The following is a 17,540-nucleotide window of genomic DNA, read 5'->3' as shown; positions in this document are numbered from 1 at the left end:
AAGAAGCAGAGCCCTTCAATGTAAACTGTCAGAAGGACAATGTGAGCTAGGCCTGGGTTTGAGCAGGGAAAATCCGAGCTATATTTTCATGCAGGCCTGTCTCAGGCTGTCCCGGCTCCCCTGAAGCTCAATCACTCTTTCTCCAATGACCATCCTAAAGAAGTTTCTTTTGAAGGTACCTCCTTGGCAATTGACTATAAGTGCAGATTATATTTGTTGGCAAAGTCCCCACATAATTCCTGCTTTCCAGCCTCTTGTGTTTGCTTTCTGTTTACAACAAGGTTTAAGTTATCATGCCACCACTGATCAGAACTCAGGGACCGAAATGTTTCTCTGGCTGAAAAATGCCAGATGTCAAGGTTATGGTTGTTTTGAGAAGCGCTGTTCTGGGGACAGTTACTGAGGCTGCCTGGCATCTTTCATGGGTTTTGCGAAAACCTTTCATTTACAAGCCGCCTTGTTCTATAACATGGTATCAGCTTTCTGCATGCCCTCGTGCTCCCACCCTCTAAGGATGCTTTGTAAATCAAATGCAGAGTTGTTTAGTTCAGAGCTGTACCAAAACCCCATGTCTCAGAGGTGGCTGCACAGCAGAGGAAGAAATATTCCCAGGGCTGTGGTATTAACTCCCTATATACCAGGCTGCCGCAAACATGTGTTCCCTCCTAGCAGATTAGATCACCCAGCACTGACCTCAGCACTATAGCAGCTCCCTGGGCACCTATGGCCAGGTCCACCAGGTCGTCCCCATCCAGGTCCATCTGCCCAGTCACACTGCGTCCAAAGTAGCGTAGGCGTGGGGGGAAAGCAGAGGACTCCACTCTCTGAAAGGAATCATAACAAACATGCCCAGTGTCATACTGAACCTGTCATAACTACTGTTGTGCAAGAGCAAAGCTAACTGAAGTTAGTGACCAGCAATAAGGGGTACATTTAATAAATGGTGCGGAAATTTAGGTGCCAGGATGCCTGCGCACTGAACGCAGATTCTAGAATGGCAACTCCGCACGGGATTGCATTGCAGAATACTAGCATAAGTCCACCGTTTCGTGTGTAAGTGTAACTGTCACAAATTAGGTGCGTAATCCCTAATCTATAACCCGCGCATGTAACTCTTAGGTACACCTATGATCCGCCCATGCCCCTCCCATGGCCACGCCCCCTAGAAGTTGCGCACGGCAAAATTGTGCACACAGCTTCTAGAATAGTGACTAAAGTCAGTTGAATGCGCAACTGCCAACTGGTGCTAATTAACACCAATTGGCTGTTAACACCAATTATTAAATTAAGTTTTGTGCAACTGATCTTTTTTACAAACTTTGCACGCTGAGCATAAAGTTGGGTGCCCAATTTCATAGATTTAGGGGGTTAATCACTCACAATAGTAACCCACCAGGCCCTAATGGTTTTCTCACTCCTGTGCCTATAACAAAAGGTTTTGCAAGACTGGATACAGCAGTCTTAAGATGTAAAATGACTCTGGGGTTTTAACATGATTTAAGCAAAAGGAGGGGACAAATTCTCTGCTCACGCCTCAGAAAGATTCAATCAGAGCTGAGGCTTAATTGATCTAAGATGAACAGGTCTCTGAGGTGTGGTGCAACCCTGTGCCAAGACATGCCTGCTTGTAGTTTGGCAGGATGGTGAGCCGGTATCCATGGTAGACATACACTGCCCCCCGATGATCATCCTCCAGAGGAGCCCCCACCACCACGTCATTGAACCCATCATGGTTGAGGTCAGAGACTGCAGCCAACGAGTACCCAAAGCGAGAGTCCTGAGGCTTCTTGTCTGCATGAAGGGTGCCATTATAGGTCAGTAACATCTGGGGGTTAAAAAACAAACCTATGAGATGCAAGGAATGAAGGTACACATACATGTGTAGTGGAGGGAGAACTTCAGCAGGAAGATCTTTGCATAAAACCCCAACCAAAACCAGCTGTTCTCTCTGTGGGGCCAGTAGTTAAAAAAAAAAGACACTTTGGGCTGAGGTCAAATGGCAGATGCACAATACACTAGGATGGATGTGCAAAACGCAGGACCAGCTTTTGTAGGGTAACCTGGCATTTCTTAGGGTTATCAATGGTTCCAGGTAAGGTAGACAGCATAAGCCACTCTGTGCTTTGCCCCATTGTTCCAGCATTGAGAGGCAGATCCAAAGTCCACAGATACTGTATAGTAAATCCAGAACCTGCTCAGTCTGGTCAGGTAAAACAGATAGGACTGGTGGAGTGACCGGTCAGTAATCCTAGATCTGTGAGGGGATTTGGGTGCTGATTACCTGGCCCAGTCTGTAAATGTAGACCCGTCCTGTTTCTCTGTGCTGAGCTCCGAGGTACATGGGAGCAGCAATCAGTAACACATCTGTAACTCCATCACCATTAACGTCTACGGGGCAGACCTCACTCCCAAAGTAAGATCCAATCTGGGAAAGCAACAAGCCATTAAATAAACCAGGGAGCACCATCGTACGGATCATCATCAGACCTCCATGGAAACATGTAAAGCATGAATACACAGCATGGACAGCTGAAAGTATTGCTCTACTGATAATCCATCAGACCCCCCCCCCCCCCCCCCCGCAAATGAAACATGCAAAGTAGATTTTCAGAGTCCCATATTAGAAAGATATATTATTTTATTGCTGTGGATTACCTTTAAATGTGGACTAACACGGCTACCACATCTCTCTACTCATGAGTCCCATGAAAGCCTCACACTGATACACAAAAAGCAGGATACAGCACAGCCAGAAATGACCACAGCCACAGCTATCTCTACCTGGTCTCCGGTCAGAGCTTGAGAAATAGTCACGCTGCTGTTTCGGCTCATGGTGAACAGAATCACTTTCCCTTTGTGCTTGAACCTGGGAGCGCCAGCGACATACAGACATTTCCCGCTTCTCAGCTTGAGTGAAGACACTGTGTATCCTGCAGATAGGAAAGTACAGGGATGTTAACTGGAAAGGGATGGTTATTCAAGGTGGGTTACAATTTCCATTTGTTCTGTGATTAATCAGCTGTGATTGGTCAGAAAGGACATGTGATCATTACAGTCTCAGAAAAGAGCAACATGACATCATCAAATCTTAACCAATAGCATGATACCTTTCAAAATATGCAGGTCACCTGTTCTGTCACTGTTCAAGAGCACCTAAAATTAACATCAAAAAGGAAAAAGAACAGCAGAACTAAATGGCAGGAGAGGGGAGGCTTATATATTATTACCCAGGTAAGCAGCATGGTTCTTCAGCTCCACTGGAAATTCCTTCTGAAAGGCTTCCCTGGAAGGGATGATCCGTGCATGTTGACTCTCCTTCAGAACTGCCCCGTTCCAGTCGTAGGCTCCCACCATGCCAAAGAGAATCCCATCCTGTAAAGAAAATAGGGTGGAGGGGGTAGAAAAACATTATAACAGCTGGAGTGGACAGGCAGGAGGACAGAGCTGAGCTGGCACACAGAAGGTGATGTGATCCCTCCTGGAACCTATTACATAAGACTGATTCTCAAACCTCTCCTGGGGGAATGCCAGCCAGTCAGGTTTTCAGGATATACACAATTAATATTCATGAGATCAATCTGCATACACTGGCTTCTTGGTACAACAATGGATTACAAATCTCAGAATGTGTTCATCTATTCCAACTCTAAAACCATTATTCAACAAGTGGCTTCCCTTAACTACAACCCAGCTTACCTCAAGAATATGGGTAGAGAAACCGATCTGAGACATCTCAAGTTCGAAGGAGCTCTCATTATAACCGTGAGTCCCTGCAGAGAAAAATGCAGCAAACACCTAAGGGAATAGTAAAGTCTGGAAAGCAAAATAAAAGAGATCTCTAAAAATAAAAAGATCTGAGAATATTCATATTTCTGTCCTTCTTTCCTCTCTGTGACATTGCAGTTCAGGTTGCAGAAAAACATGTTCCCAAACTATTCACCCCAGATTTGGCTGTAGGTAAGGAAATATTAAACTGTAAGGTGTGTTGCTCCTGAATGAAGACAATGTAAAAATAATGAGTCTAAGTAGGTAACAGAAAAAACTTGCCCAAAGTTGCAGGATTTGAACAGGGGTCTACTGATTCCCATTTTATTACTCTAAACCACTCCACCACATTCTCTCCTGCCACAGGAAAACTATGTTCACTCCCCCCATTACCTTCCAGACTAAATATCCTATCTCCCAATGCATCCACGATGTCATTTAATGCAGCCTCGTCAGTGACATTGAAGAAATATTTCTCATCAGGGTCACTGGCAATGAATTTGATCTCATTGATGAAGGCATCGGGGTCCTGCTGTCTGCGCATGTAGTGCCCCAGGACCTGTGGGAGGGGGAGAGAGGAAGGAGATAGAGAATAGAGACCGGTCAGCACTGGTTCTGTGCTGGGAGAACTGGGGCGAAGCTCCACTTATAACACAGGGCTCAGGTAGAATACCAAAGTACATGTGACGGACAGGAATGTTAGAAGACACAGCATGAAGATCCAGGCTGGATTAATGCTAACTCCGGAGAGCTCTCATCCCAGGGATCCAGCAGAAGTGATTAGGCCAGAAATGGGACAGAATGCTTTCTGCAGTTCCCTGGATTCTTGTCTTATCATAGGCAGGATTTCTGTAAATAGACTGAACATGGCCAAGACAGAGCTTATCGTCTTTCCACCCAAACCCACTTCTCCTCTCCCTCCACTCTCTATCTCAGTCGATGGCACCCTCATCCTCCCCGTCTCATCTGTCCGCAACCTCGGAGTCATCTTCAACTCCTCCCTCTCCTTCTCTGCGCATATCCAGCAGATAGCCAAGACCTGTCGCTTCTTTCTCTATAACATCAGCAAAATTCGCCCTTTCCTCTCTGAGCATACCACCCAAACTCTCGCCAACTCTCTCATTACCTCTCGCCTTGACTACTGCAACCTACTCCTCACTGGCCTCCCACTTAGCCATCTATCCCCCCTTCAATCTGTTCAGAACTCTGCTGCACATCTTATCTTGCGCCTGGACCGATATGCTCATATCACCCCTCTCCTCAAGTTACTTCACTGGCTTCCGATCAGGTACCGCATACAGTTCAAGCTTCTCCTACTAACCTACAAATGCACTCAATCTGCAGCCCCTCATTACCTCTCTACCCTTATCTCCCCTTACGCTCCTACCCGAAACCTCCACTCACAGAACAAATCCCTCCTCTCTGTACCCTTCTCCACCACCGCCAACTCCAGGCGCTGCCCTTTCTGCCTCGCTTCTCCCTATGCTTGGAATAAACTTCCTGAGCCCATACGCCAAGCCCCCTCCCTGCCCATCTTCAAATCCTTGATGAAAGCCCACCTCTTCAATGTCGCCTTCGGCACCTAACCATTATACCTCTATTCAGGAAATCTAGACTGCCCCAATTTGATTGACTGCATACTTTGTCCATTAGATTGTAAGCTCGTTTGAGCAGGGACTGTCCTTCTTTGTTAAACTGTACAGCGCTGCGTAACCCTAGTAGTGCTTTAGAAGTGTTAAGTAGTAAGTAGTAGATTTAGACATAGCAGAAGCAATGTTAATGTTCTCTCTCTTGCACCAAGTGTCCTGTAATCCTTAACCCTACAGAGGGGGTTTAATGCCTCATGAAAGATTGCAGTGCAGTGAAGAATGACAGGCTAATTCACCCTGTGGCTCAGGGGGGAGGGAGCCCTCTCATAACAGTGCTGGCACATTAGGCCAGACGGAAGATTTGCCATTGTAACCGAGCCGTGGTACTTACTGCGATGGCGTAACGAGTGATATGCCGCTTCTCGCACTCCACCAGCGCTAAAGGCAGCTCCTCTCCATCATGAGACTCCCCATCCGTCACCACCAGCATCAGCCGGGTGGCACCTTCCCTCCCTCCTCGCTCAGAGCTGAAGGCTTCTGTACTGAAAGGGTTAAAGGAAAGATGCGCTTAGATCCACAAAGTATTTTTCTCTAGGCATTAAATCTGACTGTCTCTCATATAAAGTTCTTGCTGTTGGATTGATTATGTGTCATTCAGTTAAATTGGGCATTCTGAAAAGGCCTTAGTCACCTAACTTAGGTAGTTGGGCAGCTAAATCCAGCACTGTGAAAATCTAGCCTGGTTTCCATACCTGGTTACATGCAGATGCTCTAAAACTGAACAATCTGGGAGGAGTGGCTCAATTAGAAGGAGGGACAAGGGATATTCAGTCAATACCACTGAGATTTCAGGGCTAGTTTGCTAAATTACACAGTTTATACTATGTGCAAGGAATATCTGGCTAAATTTAGGATAGCTTTCACCCATAACCAAGTTATCAGCAAGATTACAGGTGAAAATGTGCTTAAACTTCACCGGCTGCAATATGAGCGGCTTTATGAAAAGGTCATTCAGAATGTACCGCATGAAAATGGAGTCTCTGAAATAACATCTGCTTTAGGAAGAACAGGTTCTAGCATGGAGAAGAAAATAAAAATGTTAGACAGAAAGAGAGAGGCTCCAGCACAGAGCTCTGCGTGTCTGCTGAATCCTATGGAATTCCAGGGGACTCACGCACCATGCCTTATGGATTGCGTAGGCTGTCCTAGTCTCACGGCCTTCTTGCCGACTCAGGTTCCTGGCTGCCTTCAGCACTTCCTCTGAGGTCTGGTAGTCACTGAGCGACCATTCATGGACAGCGAGCTCCGCATACTGCAGCAGTCCCACCTACAGAGGGCATAAGGGCGGTGAGACATCAGGACCTTAGGGTCTCTCTCCATCTCCGTAAAACTGGGAGAAACCAGTGTCACAATGGTCTCTCTCTCTCATTTAAAATTTGTATACTTTTTAAAGCTGCTATGTCAGCCTTTACCTAGTAGTATATCAAGTAGTAAATAAACTGTAAACTATTTAAGTTGGAGTACTATTATGCCATTCCCAACGTGATGTAGGGTGTAGATAACAACACATTCTTTGAAAAGGGATCTACATTATGTATTTAGTAGTAAAATAGGCCTGTTTCTGACACAAATGAAACGGGCGCTAGTAAGGTTTTCTTCGGCTCCCCTGCAGCCACCCATGTCGAGCGACCCTCCTCTCCCCCTGCGCCCACTGCAGCCACCCATGTCCAGCGAACCTCCTCTCTCCCCTGCCCCCCCCCCCCAGCCACCCATGTCCAGCGACCCCCTGCCCCCCCTCCAGCCACCCATGTCCAGCGACCCTCCTCTGGACATTGATCAGCTGTGAGGCATGTTTTTTTTTTCCCCCGGGTTCTGAAGTTGACATCATAATGGCTACGGTGATGTCAGCCTGATCTACGGAGCCTAGCAGACCAACTCGGAATGAGCCACGGTCTCAGGCAAGTCAGAACGTTGGAGGTGAGAATTATTATATAGGATTTAGCTTCTCCCATTACGAGAAAGTTTGGGAGATGCAAGATGCTACAGACTTTATTATAAACAGTGGCGTACATAGCTTGCTTGCCTGCCACCCGGGGCGGGTCACCACTGCAATCCCCCCCCCCCCCCCCCGGAAGCGCATCACCCACCCACACCCCGAAGTGTATCACCCCCACCACCCTTCCTCCTAGCAAAAGGGGTGCATGGAGCAGTTACAAGACTCCGCTGGTCCCCTGCCCCAGAACAGGAAGTAACGTCAGAGGGGGCAGGGGACCGGAGGAGTTGACAGTTGCTCAACTGCTCCATGTATCCCCCTGCTGCCTGCACCAGGGACAGACCACCCCCAACACCCAGCCTTTGGTACGCTACTGATTCAACATCCGTAACATGTAGAACAGTAACTTCAGGATCTGAAATCACAGAGTCCATCGTGTGATTGTTATAATAATATTTTGTGCTTAGATAACTATACTGCTCTTCATCTAACGAAAGCACTTTAGAGTAATATGAACAAAGAGCCTAACTCGGGGATTTTAAAATGTGATGATTTTTGGTAGCTTTATTGAAGAAATCCTTCAGGAGTCCAGATTGTAGAGAAAAATTAATGTGCATGGGAGGGAAATTGAGACTGAACAGGATGGGAGAAAAAAAAAGTTACCCCCTAGAGTTTTTTGCTGTTTTCTTAGCAACTGCTTGAAATTTAAATGTGAAATTTTACAGCTTTATGTATTGTTACTATCTACATTTATGTGCCAAGCGGAATAAGATTGTCTTTAAATATGGAAAAAGTTACAGACATTTTGGTGAGACCACCAAAGGACCGATCAACATGGCTGTTAAGAACTTCCCAAAGCAACTGAAGACCTATGTTAAAGTTGGGGGTGGAGTGGACACTGAGCATTCACAATGACTGTAAAATTGTGGCACATTATAAATTGTATTGTTTACATGAAGTTATTTTACTGTGTTTTAGCGCAAACATTTTTAATGCGCAAAAGTCGTTAGAAAGTAACACTAAAATGCCAGTAACATCAATATAGCTCAAGATAATTACATGTTGTTTAATAGTAATACATAAGTGTGATGACTAAATAAGTAAGTAAAATTTCTCATTGAAATTCAAAGTAGTTACTGAGAAAATGACAAAAAATTTCTAGGGGGTTACTTTTTTTTGCCTCACTCTGTAGATTACTTCCTCACCTTCCTTTCTGCCCTTCTTCCCACCCTTCCCCCTCTCTCCTGCTTTCCTTCCAACTCCTTCCCTTCTCCTTCCTGTCCTCCTTCTCACTCCCTCTCTCTTTCTCTCCTCCCCTCCTTCAAACAGTCTTCCTCCTGCTCTCTTGCCTTCCTTCCCACTCCCAGGGCTGGCAGAATGCAGTAAGTAGGGTATGCACGGCAGGGGGGCACCAACATTTGGGGCCACCAGAAATGGCGTGCGTTGGGCCAGCATATCGTCCCCTTCTCTCTACCCCCATCTGGCGTCTCCCTCACCTGCCCATTCTAACTTAAAAATGGTTTTTTTTCTAAACAGAGGGTTTCCGGCGTGGGAGCGATTCAAACATGCTGCCTTTGGCCTCCTCGGCACTCTCCCTCTGCTTCCGCAGTCTGCCCATGTGGAAACAGGAAGTTGCATCAGAGGTGAGGCGGACAGTGGCAGAGAGAGAGTGCCGAGGAGGCCAAAGGCAGCACGTTTGTATCGCTCCTCCGCGATGGAAACCCTCTGCTTAGAACAAAATATTTTTTAAGTTAGACCATGTAAGTGAGGGAGACACCAGATGGAGGTGGGGGGGGGGGGGGGGGGGAGTAAGAGTTCAAAAGAGAGGAGATGCTGGAAAAAGGGTGGGGGTGGGGAGATGAAGTGGAAGAAATAATTGGCTTGGAAAAGGGGGGGTGGGAGAAGATAGAAAGGAGATACTGGGATGGGAGGGTGGCACCGACTGATAGTTTGCAGGGGGGTACCAGTCCCTAGCACTGACTCTGCCCACTCCCTCCTTCGCTTCTACCTTTCCTCTCCATTCTTTCATTCCCTGCTTCCATCTGTCCTTCCCTTCTCCTCTAATCTCCTTCTCTCTCTCTCTCTCCTTTCTGTTCCCTTTCTCCCTCTCTTGCCTTCCCCTCATTATGAGAGAGCACAGCAGACTCAGCATGTGCTGACCTGGCAGCTCTCTGACCACAATAAAGTGGAACACAAGCCCCCACAGGCATTTTGCTTTAATGCCTTTCCATGGGCAGGCTGCTTGCCTTATCCCACAAGGAGAGCTAACCTATAATTCCTATCTAAACCCCGCTCAGAAAACAACAGAAAGAGCAGGGTGGGGAGAAACAAGCAGGAGATTTTCACACAGTGTGAACTCAGCTTTGCAGCCTCATCAAGCCCTTACATCCTCACTCATGGATTACCAAGGGGTGCTGTATCACTGGGGACCCGTTCTGCTGAAAACCACTTTCTCCCTTGTATCAGACCAATGCAAGAGTCCCCAAAGGTGATTTTACATAAACTTTCCAGGCCACACGGATTCCCATCTTCCTAGAAGAGCCAGTGGTGATATGCTCTTTTGCTCTGCTGTGGTTCCTCCGCTACGCAGGGTGACCCATGGTTCTTATGAGGCTCTGGGTAAGTCACTTAACCCTCCATTGCCCCAGGTACAAATAGGTACCTTGTAGATCACTTTGAATGTAGTTGCAAAAACCACAGACTGTCAGTATATCAAGTCCCATTCCCTTTCCTTCCTGCAGGGCCGAGTTTTCCCCACCCATCTTGCCACTGGTAGCCTTTGATTTGGGAGCGCTGACAGGTCTGTGCACTAGTTTTTAACAACCACCATCCATGGCAGAGTAGCCTAATAGAACAGGACTAAGAATTAAAATAACATAGTAACATAGTAGATGACGGCAGAAAAAGACCTGCACGGTCCATCCAGTCTGCCCAACAAGATAAACTCATATGTGCTACTTTTTGTGTATACCTTACCTTGATTTGTATCTGTCCTCTTCAGGGCACAGACCGTATAAGTCTGCCCAGCACTATCCCTGCCTCCCAACCACCAGCCCCGCCTCCCACCACCGGCTCTGGCACAAACCGTATAAGTCTGCCCAGCACTATCCCCGCCTCCCAACCACCAGCCCCGCCTCCCACCACTGGCTATGCCACCTAAACTTGGCTAAGCTCCCAAGGATACATTCCTTCTGAACAGGATTCCTTTATGGTTATCCCACGCATGTTTGAATTCTGTTACCGTTTTCATCTCCACCACCTCCCGCGGGAGGGCATTCCAAGTATCCACCACTCTCTCCGTGAAAAAGTACTTCCTGACATTTTTCCTCCTGCTGCCGCTCCTCATGATCTTGGGTAAGTCACCTAACCCTCTGTTGCGTCAGATACAAACTTAGGGCCCGACAGTGGCGTAGCTACAGTTTGGCTGGTGGGGGTCCCCAACCCCTGCCAGCTAAAGCGTTTGTCCTGTGCTGGTCTCACATTGCCTGGCACCCTGTCCTGTTTTCAGTCGCTGTGCACGCTCTGGCCCTCCCTCCCTTCAAGGTCTGGCTATGCTCCTGGGGCCCGAAGCACAAGAACTACGCTTACTGCAAAACTCATCTGCGCATGCACCAAGTGCATTCCTCCCCCTTGCTTTCACTTTTACAGCACGCCTATAATTTCAATTCCATTAGCTTTGAGCATTGGAGGACTATGTCTCCGTGCTGTTCCCGTGGTATGGGGCCAGCGCTGTTCGCTTCAGCACCAGAGCTTTGAGCATCGGGTACCTGAATGTAACTCACCTTGAGCTACTGCTGAAAAAGGTGAGAGCAAAATCCAAAATCTCTTCCCTTATAATCTTCACTGAAGAGCAGCTCATCATGGAAAGAGTAGTTTCCAGTGGGCATCATCTTAATGTTTAAAATCAATATCCTGGGTACTGTAGTTCTAACACTTGCAGTCACTTCTGTGGCCTGGAAGCTTGGGGAGGAGAGGAGGGAAGGGTCATCTCTCTTGCAATGTGGGACTTACCTGAATCTGATCAGGCCCAATGAAGAATTTGCTCAGGATGTTTCTTAAGAAGTTCTGCACCTCGTACCAGGGGTAGATACTGTTGGATCCATCTAGGACAATTACGATGTCCATGTAAGTGGAGCACCCTGAAGTAGGAAGAAGGCAAAACACAGTACTGGATAAAATCGTCCAGTAGGTGGAGTAAAATCTCTCACTCCTTCTTGAACACATCTGAAAGTGTAGCGTGTTCTGCAGTTCAGAAAACTACTCCTTCTGGAACAGAATTTGATATTGTGCTTTACTGCAGGGGTAAGCAACCTCGGTCCTTGAGGTCAGCAACCCAGTCGGGTTTTCAGAATTTCCCCAATGAATATGCATGAAATCCAGTACTAGGTGGTGCTGAACTGTTTGTCATCATAGACATCAGTCAATATCATGCCAATCCTCTGATTGCTCCAGATCATAGGGACAGGCTGAGCCAGTCCTGATTTTAACTCCCATTGCATCTATGGACTTGTAGTGTTTTGGTTTAGAGACAGCGGAATTACAAGATGTGGGCTTTAAATCAGGACCCGCTCAGCCGGTCTCTGATGACTGAACTTTGATCGTACAGAGCAGGTGAGAAAAGTACATACTTTGAGCTGTGGGGTTGATGTTTTCAGTTGGCCGGAAGCCGCTGTCCAGTTTGGTGCAAATCCCGGTGCTGAAGGTGGAGGTGCCACACTCCTGGGACCAGAGCGGGGCACATGCCTGTTGTGACAAGGAAAAAGAGGCAGAATGGTATACTCGGCACACATATCAAAGCACACACATCAAAGTTAGACCTGCGTGTCTGATAATGGTATCCAAAAGAAAAAACAGGACTACAGGTCCACAGAGACAGAGGAGACAAAACCAGCACTGGCTCGGCCACCCTGAGGACTTGGGACCCACTGGTAAAGCTAGGATGGGAGATAGGGTTGCCAAAACAGGCTGATCCAGTCCTGTTTTTGCTACATTGCATGCAGGGACTTACAGTTGAGATGTTCTTATAACCATTAAGTGGATAATCAAAATTACAACTCCCAGCAAGCAATGCAGCAAAACCAGGCCTGGATCAGTCAATATGGGTGACTAGTCAGTGAAAGAGTAGTGAATACAGAGCTTCCAAGTTAGCCAATAAAAGAAGGAACAGTCCTGGTTTTTCTGACAACCCTATCATGATGCATTATGGGACTTTCAGCACCAATGTTGACAAGGAGGATTGAGAAAAGAAGACGGCATGACATCAAAAAACTGAAGCCACTTAGATTTATCTCTGTTTCCCCTTCCCCGCACATTCTGCATATACTCAAAACAAAACAAACAAACCTATGAGCTGCTGCATCCACATAGTCGTTCTTTACTGTTGGTAGCATTTTTATTTAATCTCACTCATATTTTCAAAAATGCCAGCTTGTGCAGCAGACGGATGTACACAGAGGAAGTATAATAATGGAAAAAAAACTTTTCATAGGTAGAGTAGTAATTTGTTATAAATCGTAATCAGTGTGCCATTTGGAGGGGCTGGTAATAGGGACACCCTAGCACTGTCATATTTGTGCAGAGATTTTTTTGCTCCTGGTAAAGGGCCACTAAAACAGACATCATGTTATGAGAATCAGGTGCTCAACATTCAGAGTTGCTATCTATCTATTTACTTATTTATGACATTTATATCCCACATTAAACATGATGAAAGACTGCCACAACTCTGAATAATATCTTTTGGTGGCATACAATTATCTTATCTATAAATACGAACTTAAGGCTGCGGGAAAAACAATACATACTATAAAATGTGTAAGATTTGGAAACCTCTTGAAACTTATCTTTCACGGATTTAATATATTATCTTATCAATGGGTATTATGATTGCTTTTCTGTTCATTATAAACTGATTATGATTGTAGTATTTCTTCCCTTTATGTTTTATATACTTCTCCTCTGTTGTATTTTGTTTGTTATAAAAATTCAATAAAATGTTTTACCGCAAAAGGGACTGGATCAGCTTGTTTAGTCAACTTGGGGGTAAACTGGCAACCCTAGAAGAGTAAGGCTGCCAACTGGATCCACATTCACAGGACAGGTTTGATCCAGTCCTGGATTCACCCCGGTGCATGCTGGGACTTGTAGTCTTGCTGTTCTCAGGGAAATCAGAACTACAAGTACCCCCTCCCCACCCAGGACTGGATCAACCCTGTCCTGCAAATCTGGATCCAGCTGGCAGCCTTACTCTAGAGTTGGAAGAAAGCCTGCATCAGCCCTAGATAACACAGCTCTAGGCTACCATGTATATTTCCAACCCTTAGTCTGCATTTTCTGGTTTCTACTGGCAGGATAAATGGCTCACCACAAAACCTTCCTTCTCACTGTCCATGAGAGTCATTCCAAAGTGCATGTTTGTGATTTGTCTGGAGACATTCTGAAGGGCAGTTTCACCTGAATTTAGACCAGAGAGAAAAGAAAAATCTAGGGTAAGTTATCATAGTGCGCATTCCTTGGCCTCCTCCAGCCAGCAACAAAATTTCTACAAACCTAGGATGGAGGCAAAAAAGATAAGTAATAACCTCTGAGGGAGGGGAAGGAACGATGGAGGGAGTAGAAACTGAACCCACAGCCCTGTGTTACCTAAGCCAACTTTGGTACAAGTGTTGTTCTTCTCAATTTCCAATGTACATCTGTACACATCCCCTTGTCTGTTGTCGGCTGTTCCATCCCATGGTGCACCCACAAGCATCCTGTTAGGGGAAGCAAGAGTGAGTGCTGTTTTCTGGAACTTTCTATACAGAACGAGTCAGTGTACGTCATTAGTTCTCTGCATTTCTCTAGGATATCTGTTTTCCTGTCACAATTCATGAAAGCTCAGCCCACAACCTGTACTGGGGCTGCAAGTTCAATTCATTCCTGGTTTTGTCTCCATGTACTTGTAGAGACACTGGAACTACAAGTCCTTACATGCACTGAGGTAAAACCAGGACTGGATCAGTCAGGCATAGTGGGCGGGCCTGGATTAGGTAGCAACCTTGGCACTATTTCTATTCCAGAGCTACCAAGCTACCGGGTCCAGAAAGGATATGGGGTTTTTTTTTAGCCAGTCCTGGTTTTCAACTCACATCCCAGTGTATGCTGGTATCTGCACTAACTTATTTTGCCTTCTAAAATCAGCACTCAGGTCCCATAATACATCAGGATACTGTTCTTGGAAATATAGGACTGGTTTAAATCTCAGCTTTGTCAGTGCACAGAAGCTTGGCCCAACATTTATTATACAGAAGAAGGAGCTCAGTTTTTGTCCTTATTATATAGAAGAAACTCAATTCCTGTCCTCATAATATAGGAGCTCACTTCTACTGGGCTTTTTTTGAGGGGGTACTTGGGGGGTACTGAGTACCGGCACCTTTTCCATTGTCTGCTAAAATTGACCCATGGACCCCAAATTTTAATGAAAGAGCTCAGGCTCTACACACTAATTTTGCCTTTTCATAGATTCTCTGACTGCTTGCAGGGGGCCTGGCTGTTGTGAGGTGGGTCCCTCAGTGATCATCCCACTCCTGAAGGGTGGCCTAGCATTTGAGTACCGGCACCTTTTTTGCTAGAAAAAACACACTAACTGTTATTATACAGAAACAACTCGAGTATCTGTCCTTATTATGCAAAAGGAGCTCAATGCCTGTTTTTATTATACGAAAGGAGCTCAGTACATGCCCTTATTATACAGAAGGAGCTCAGTTCTGCTTAATACCCAATCATATTGTTCCGTAACTTGGCTCAGGTATTTACAGCATCTGGCTGCAACTCTGGACAGAGAAGTGGATACGTGTTTTCTTCAGCCCTGGTTTATTCTGCGCACCAGCTGACCACTGAAGCTGGCATCTGCCATTGGCACAAGCAAATTGTGGAGCCCAAAAGGGTTTCTGGTGGAAAACTTACCATTTGTGACCCTCTGCTTCATGTTGCAGCACTTTGTAGCCAAACTGAGCCTCCGATGACCCATGGAAAACCTTAAACTTCTTCACATCAATATTGAAGGGTGAACACAGTCCTAGGGTGCAGAGGAGAGGGATAGTGAGATGGGGGAGGTAAGAGAGAGAGAGTTTTGCCACTGTGTATATCACTCATACAGAGTGGGCATGAATATAATGCATGGACATATAGGGTATGTCTGGCAAATATTCAGTACTGAAAGTCTAAAAAGAGAAGGGGTAGGAGGATCTCTAGGAGCTGCACCAGGCCAGACAGATTTCAGTCTATTCATCCTCCTTACTGAAATTTATTTTATTTATTTATTTGGTACATTTGTATCCCACATTTTCCCACCTATTTGCAGGCTCAATGTGGCTTACATAGTACCGTAAACAGCGTTAGACGAAATACAGAATTCAGTCCATCCACAAAAGCCTGGAAGGTGCCAAACTGTGCTGTGGACCTCAAGAATCGTGAGGCAGCAGGCTGGAGGAATCCTCCCCCAGCAGAGGCCAACACGCCACCATTTTAATCTGCCACCAATGCCCTGGTGAGAAGCAGGGGCTATTTATGGAGAGCAGACAGGGATGGGTAACCGTCAGACCTGAATGAGTCCCCAGCACACGGCAAAGCCACTGCAAAAGGCTGACTCATTCTTCCCCAGACAGGAATATTAACTCATTCATTAATCATGTCTATCCAAAATGTGCATGGGAATTATAGTTTGATAGCTTTAGGTTAAATTCACACATACAGAAGGGGTAGCCTGATGGACAGAGGGGGGGACTGAGAACCAGGGAAGCCCAGTTCAGATCCCACTGTGGCTCCTTGTGACCTTGGGCAAGTCCCTTAACTTTCCATTGCCTCAAGTTCAAACTTAGATTGTAAGACCTCTAGGGACACAGAACTACTTACTTTTTCCTGAATGTAACTCACCTTGAGCTACTACTGAAAAAGGCCAAAATAAATAGAACTTCTGCAATGTTCTCATACCATTGGTTTAGATTACTACTTAAAAACACATTTTTCACATCCCCACCCTCTCATTAGACATCCAGCTGGGCATCCAGGAATAGTGACAGGCTTGTTGAGATCAGGGTAGGTAAAACACATTCTGACCTTTCACCTCTAATTTAACTCTGCAGTTCCTGACACTTAAATTTTTTTTTTTTTACATCAGTAAACCAAATGGACATAAGCCACTGAGAAATCCCAGGAATGGAGAGAAAGTTGAAAAGGCAGTTTGAAGGCAATATCCTTTGTATGGAAATGAATCTCATGCATATTCCCAGCAGATATAGGGTGTACACTGGAAGATTTTGTCTTTCATTTTTTGCATGGTTTCTGTTTTTTGGTTCGTTTTAAGAAGCTTTTAATTGTGGTTATTCCCTTTTCATTATTAGTGCACGCTATTTTAAATAGCATCTACTGATCAAGGAATGTGCTCTATTTCAAAATAGCACGCACTAATGTACTGCATGTAATCTACCACACAGTGGCAAAATTTTGGATTTCTATCATCCTGTTTTGAAAACGCCATGAAACAACCTCGGATATGTCTCTTTTCAAAGGACTGCACATCCCTAGTGACCTTCTAAAAACTGAACCTGCGGCTCTAGAAGAGTGGAGTTGGCCACCTCTGCACCGGGCCTGCAGCTTCAGCCAGGAGGCCAAGAAGCCTGGCACTGACTGTTTTGCTTCTAACTTGCGGATACGAGCTATGCTCAGCGCTGTTTCTTTATTTCAAATTACAAAGGTCTTTTTAAAGACCCCCTTTTAGACTAGGACTCTACATCCGAATACAGACCATCAAAGACTCCTGAGGCAGGCCTGTGGCCGAAACACAGATTTATTTTATTTTATTTATTTTATTGCTTTTGTATCCCACATTTTCCCACCTATTTGCGGGCTCAGTGTGGCTTACAATACATTGTGATTGATGGAAGTACAATTTGTTACAATACAATTTTGGGTTACATTGTGAAGAGTTAAGGGAAGACAAAGTCAATTCAGAATATCATTTGGGGATATATCAATGGAGTGTAACAAAGGGAGATGATAAGACGATAGAACGTTACAGTAAATTTTCTCAAAGAGATGAGTCTTCAATATCTTGCGGAAGTCGGTTAATTCGTAGATCGTTTTCAGGTTGCGTGGTAGTGTATTCCAGAGTTGCGTGCTCATATAAGAGAAGGTTGATGCGTGCAGTACTTTGT

At 45.6% G+C, this 17,540-nt stretch overlaps 1 protein-coding gene across 1 annotated transcript in view; it reads right to left on the bottom strand.

Annotated features, from left to right (window-relative positions):
• Positions 1-17,540, bottom strand: part of ITGA10 (integrin subunit alpha 10) — a 49,363-nt gene that overhangs the window by 19,578 nt on the left and 12,245 nt on the right. The window contains exons 2-15 of the mRNA XM_030187649.1: positions 15,292-15,403; positions 13,990-14,099; positions 13,712-13,800; positions 11,976-12,090; positions 11,359-11,486; positions 6,533-6,681; positions 5,746-5,896; positions 4,159-4,324; positions 3,697-3,770; positions 3,228-3,372; positions 2,782-2,930; positions 2,282-2,425; positions 1,622-1,825; positions 694-824 (exon numbers count right to left, since the gene is read on the bottom strand). Coding sequence (XP_030043509.1) covers positions 694-824; positions 1,622-1,825; positions 2,282-2,425; positions 2,782-2,930; positions 3,228-3,372; positions 3,697-3,770; positions 4,159-4,324; positions 5,746-5,896; positions 6,533-6,681; positions 11,359-11,486; positions 11,976-12,090; positions 13,712-13,800; positions 13,990-14,099; positions 15,292-15,403 — 1,867 coding nt within the window. The remainder of the gene's footprint in view (positions 1-693; positions 825-1,621; positions 1,826-2,281; positions 2,426-2,781; positions 2,931-3,227; positions 3,373-3,696; positions 3,771-4,158; positions 4,325-5,745; positions 5,897-6,532; positions 6,682-11,358; positions 11,487-11,975; positions 12,091-13,711; positions 13,801-13,989; positions 14,100-15,291; positions 15,404-17,540) is intronic.

Source organism: Microcaecilia unicolor, chromosome 14 (genome assembly GCF_901765095.1).
Source record: "Microcaecilia unicolor chromosome 14, aMicUni1.1, whole genome shotgun sequence".
Lineage (NCBI taxonomy): Eukaryota > Metazoa > Chordata > Amphibia > Gymnophiona > Siphonopidae > Microcaecilia > Microcaecilia unicolor.
This window is presented reverse-complemented; position numbering and strand designations above follow the sequence as displayed.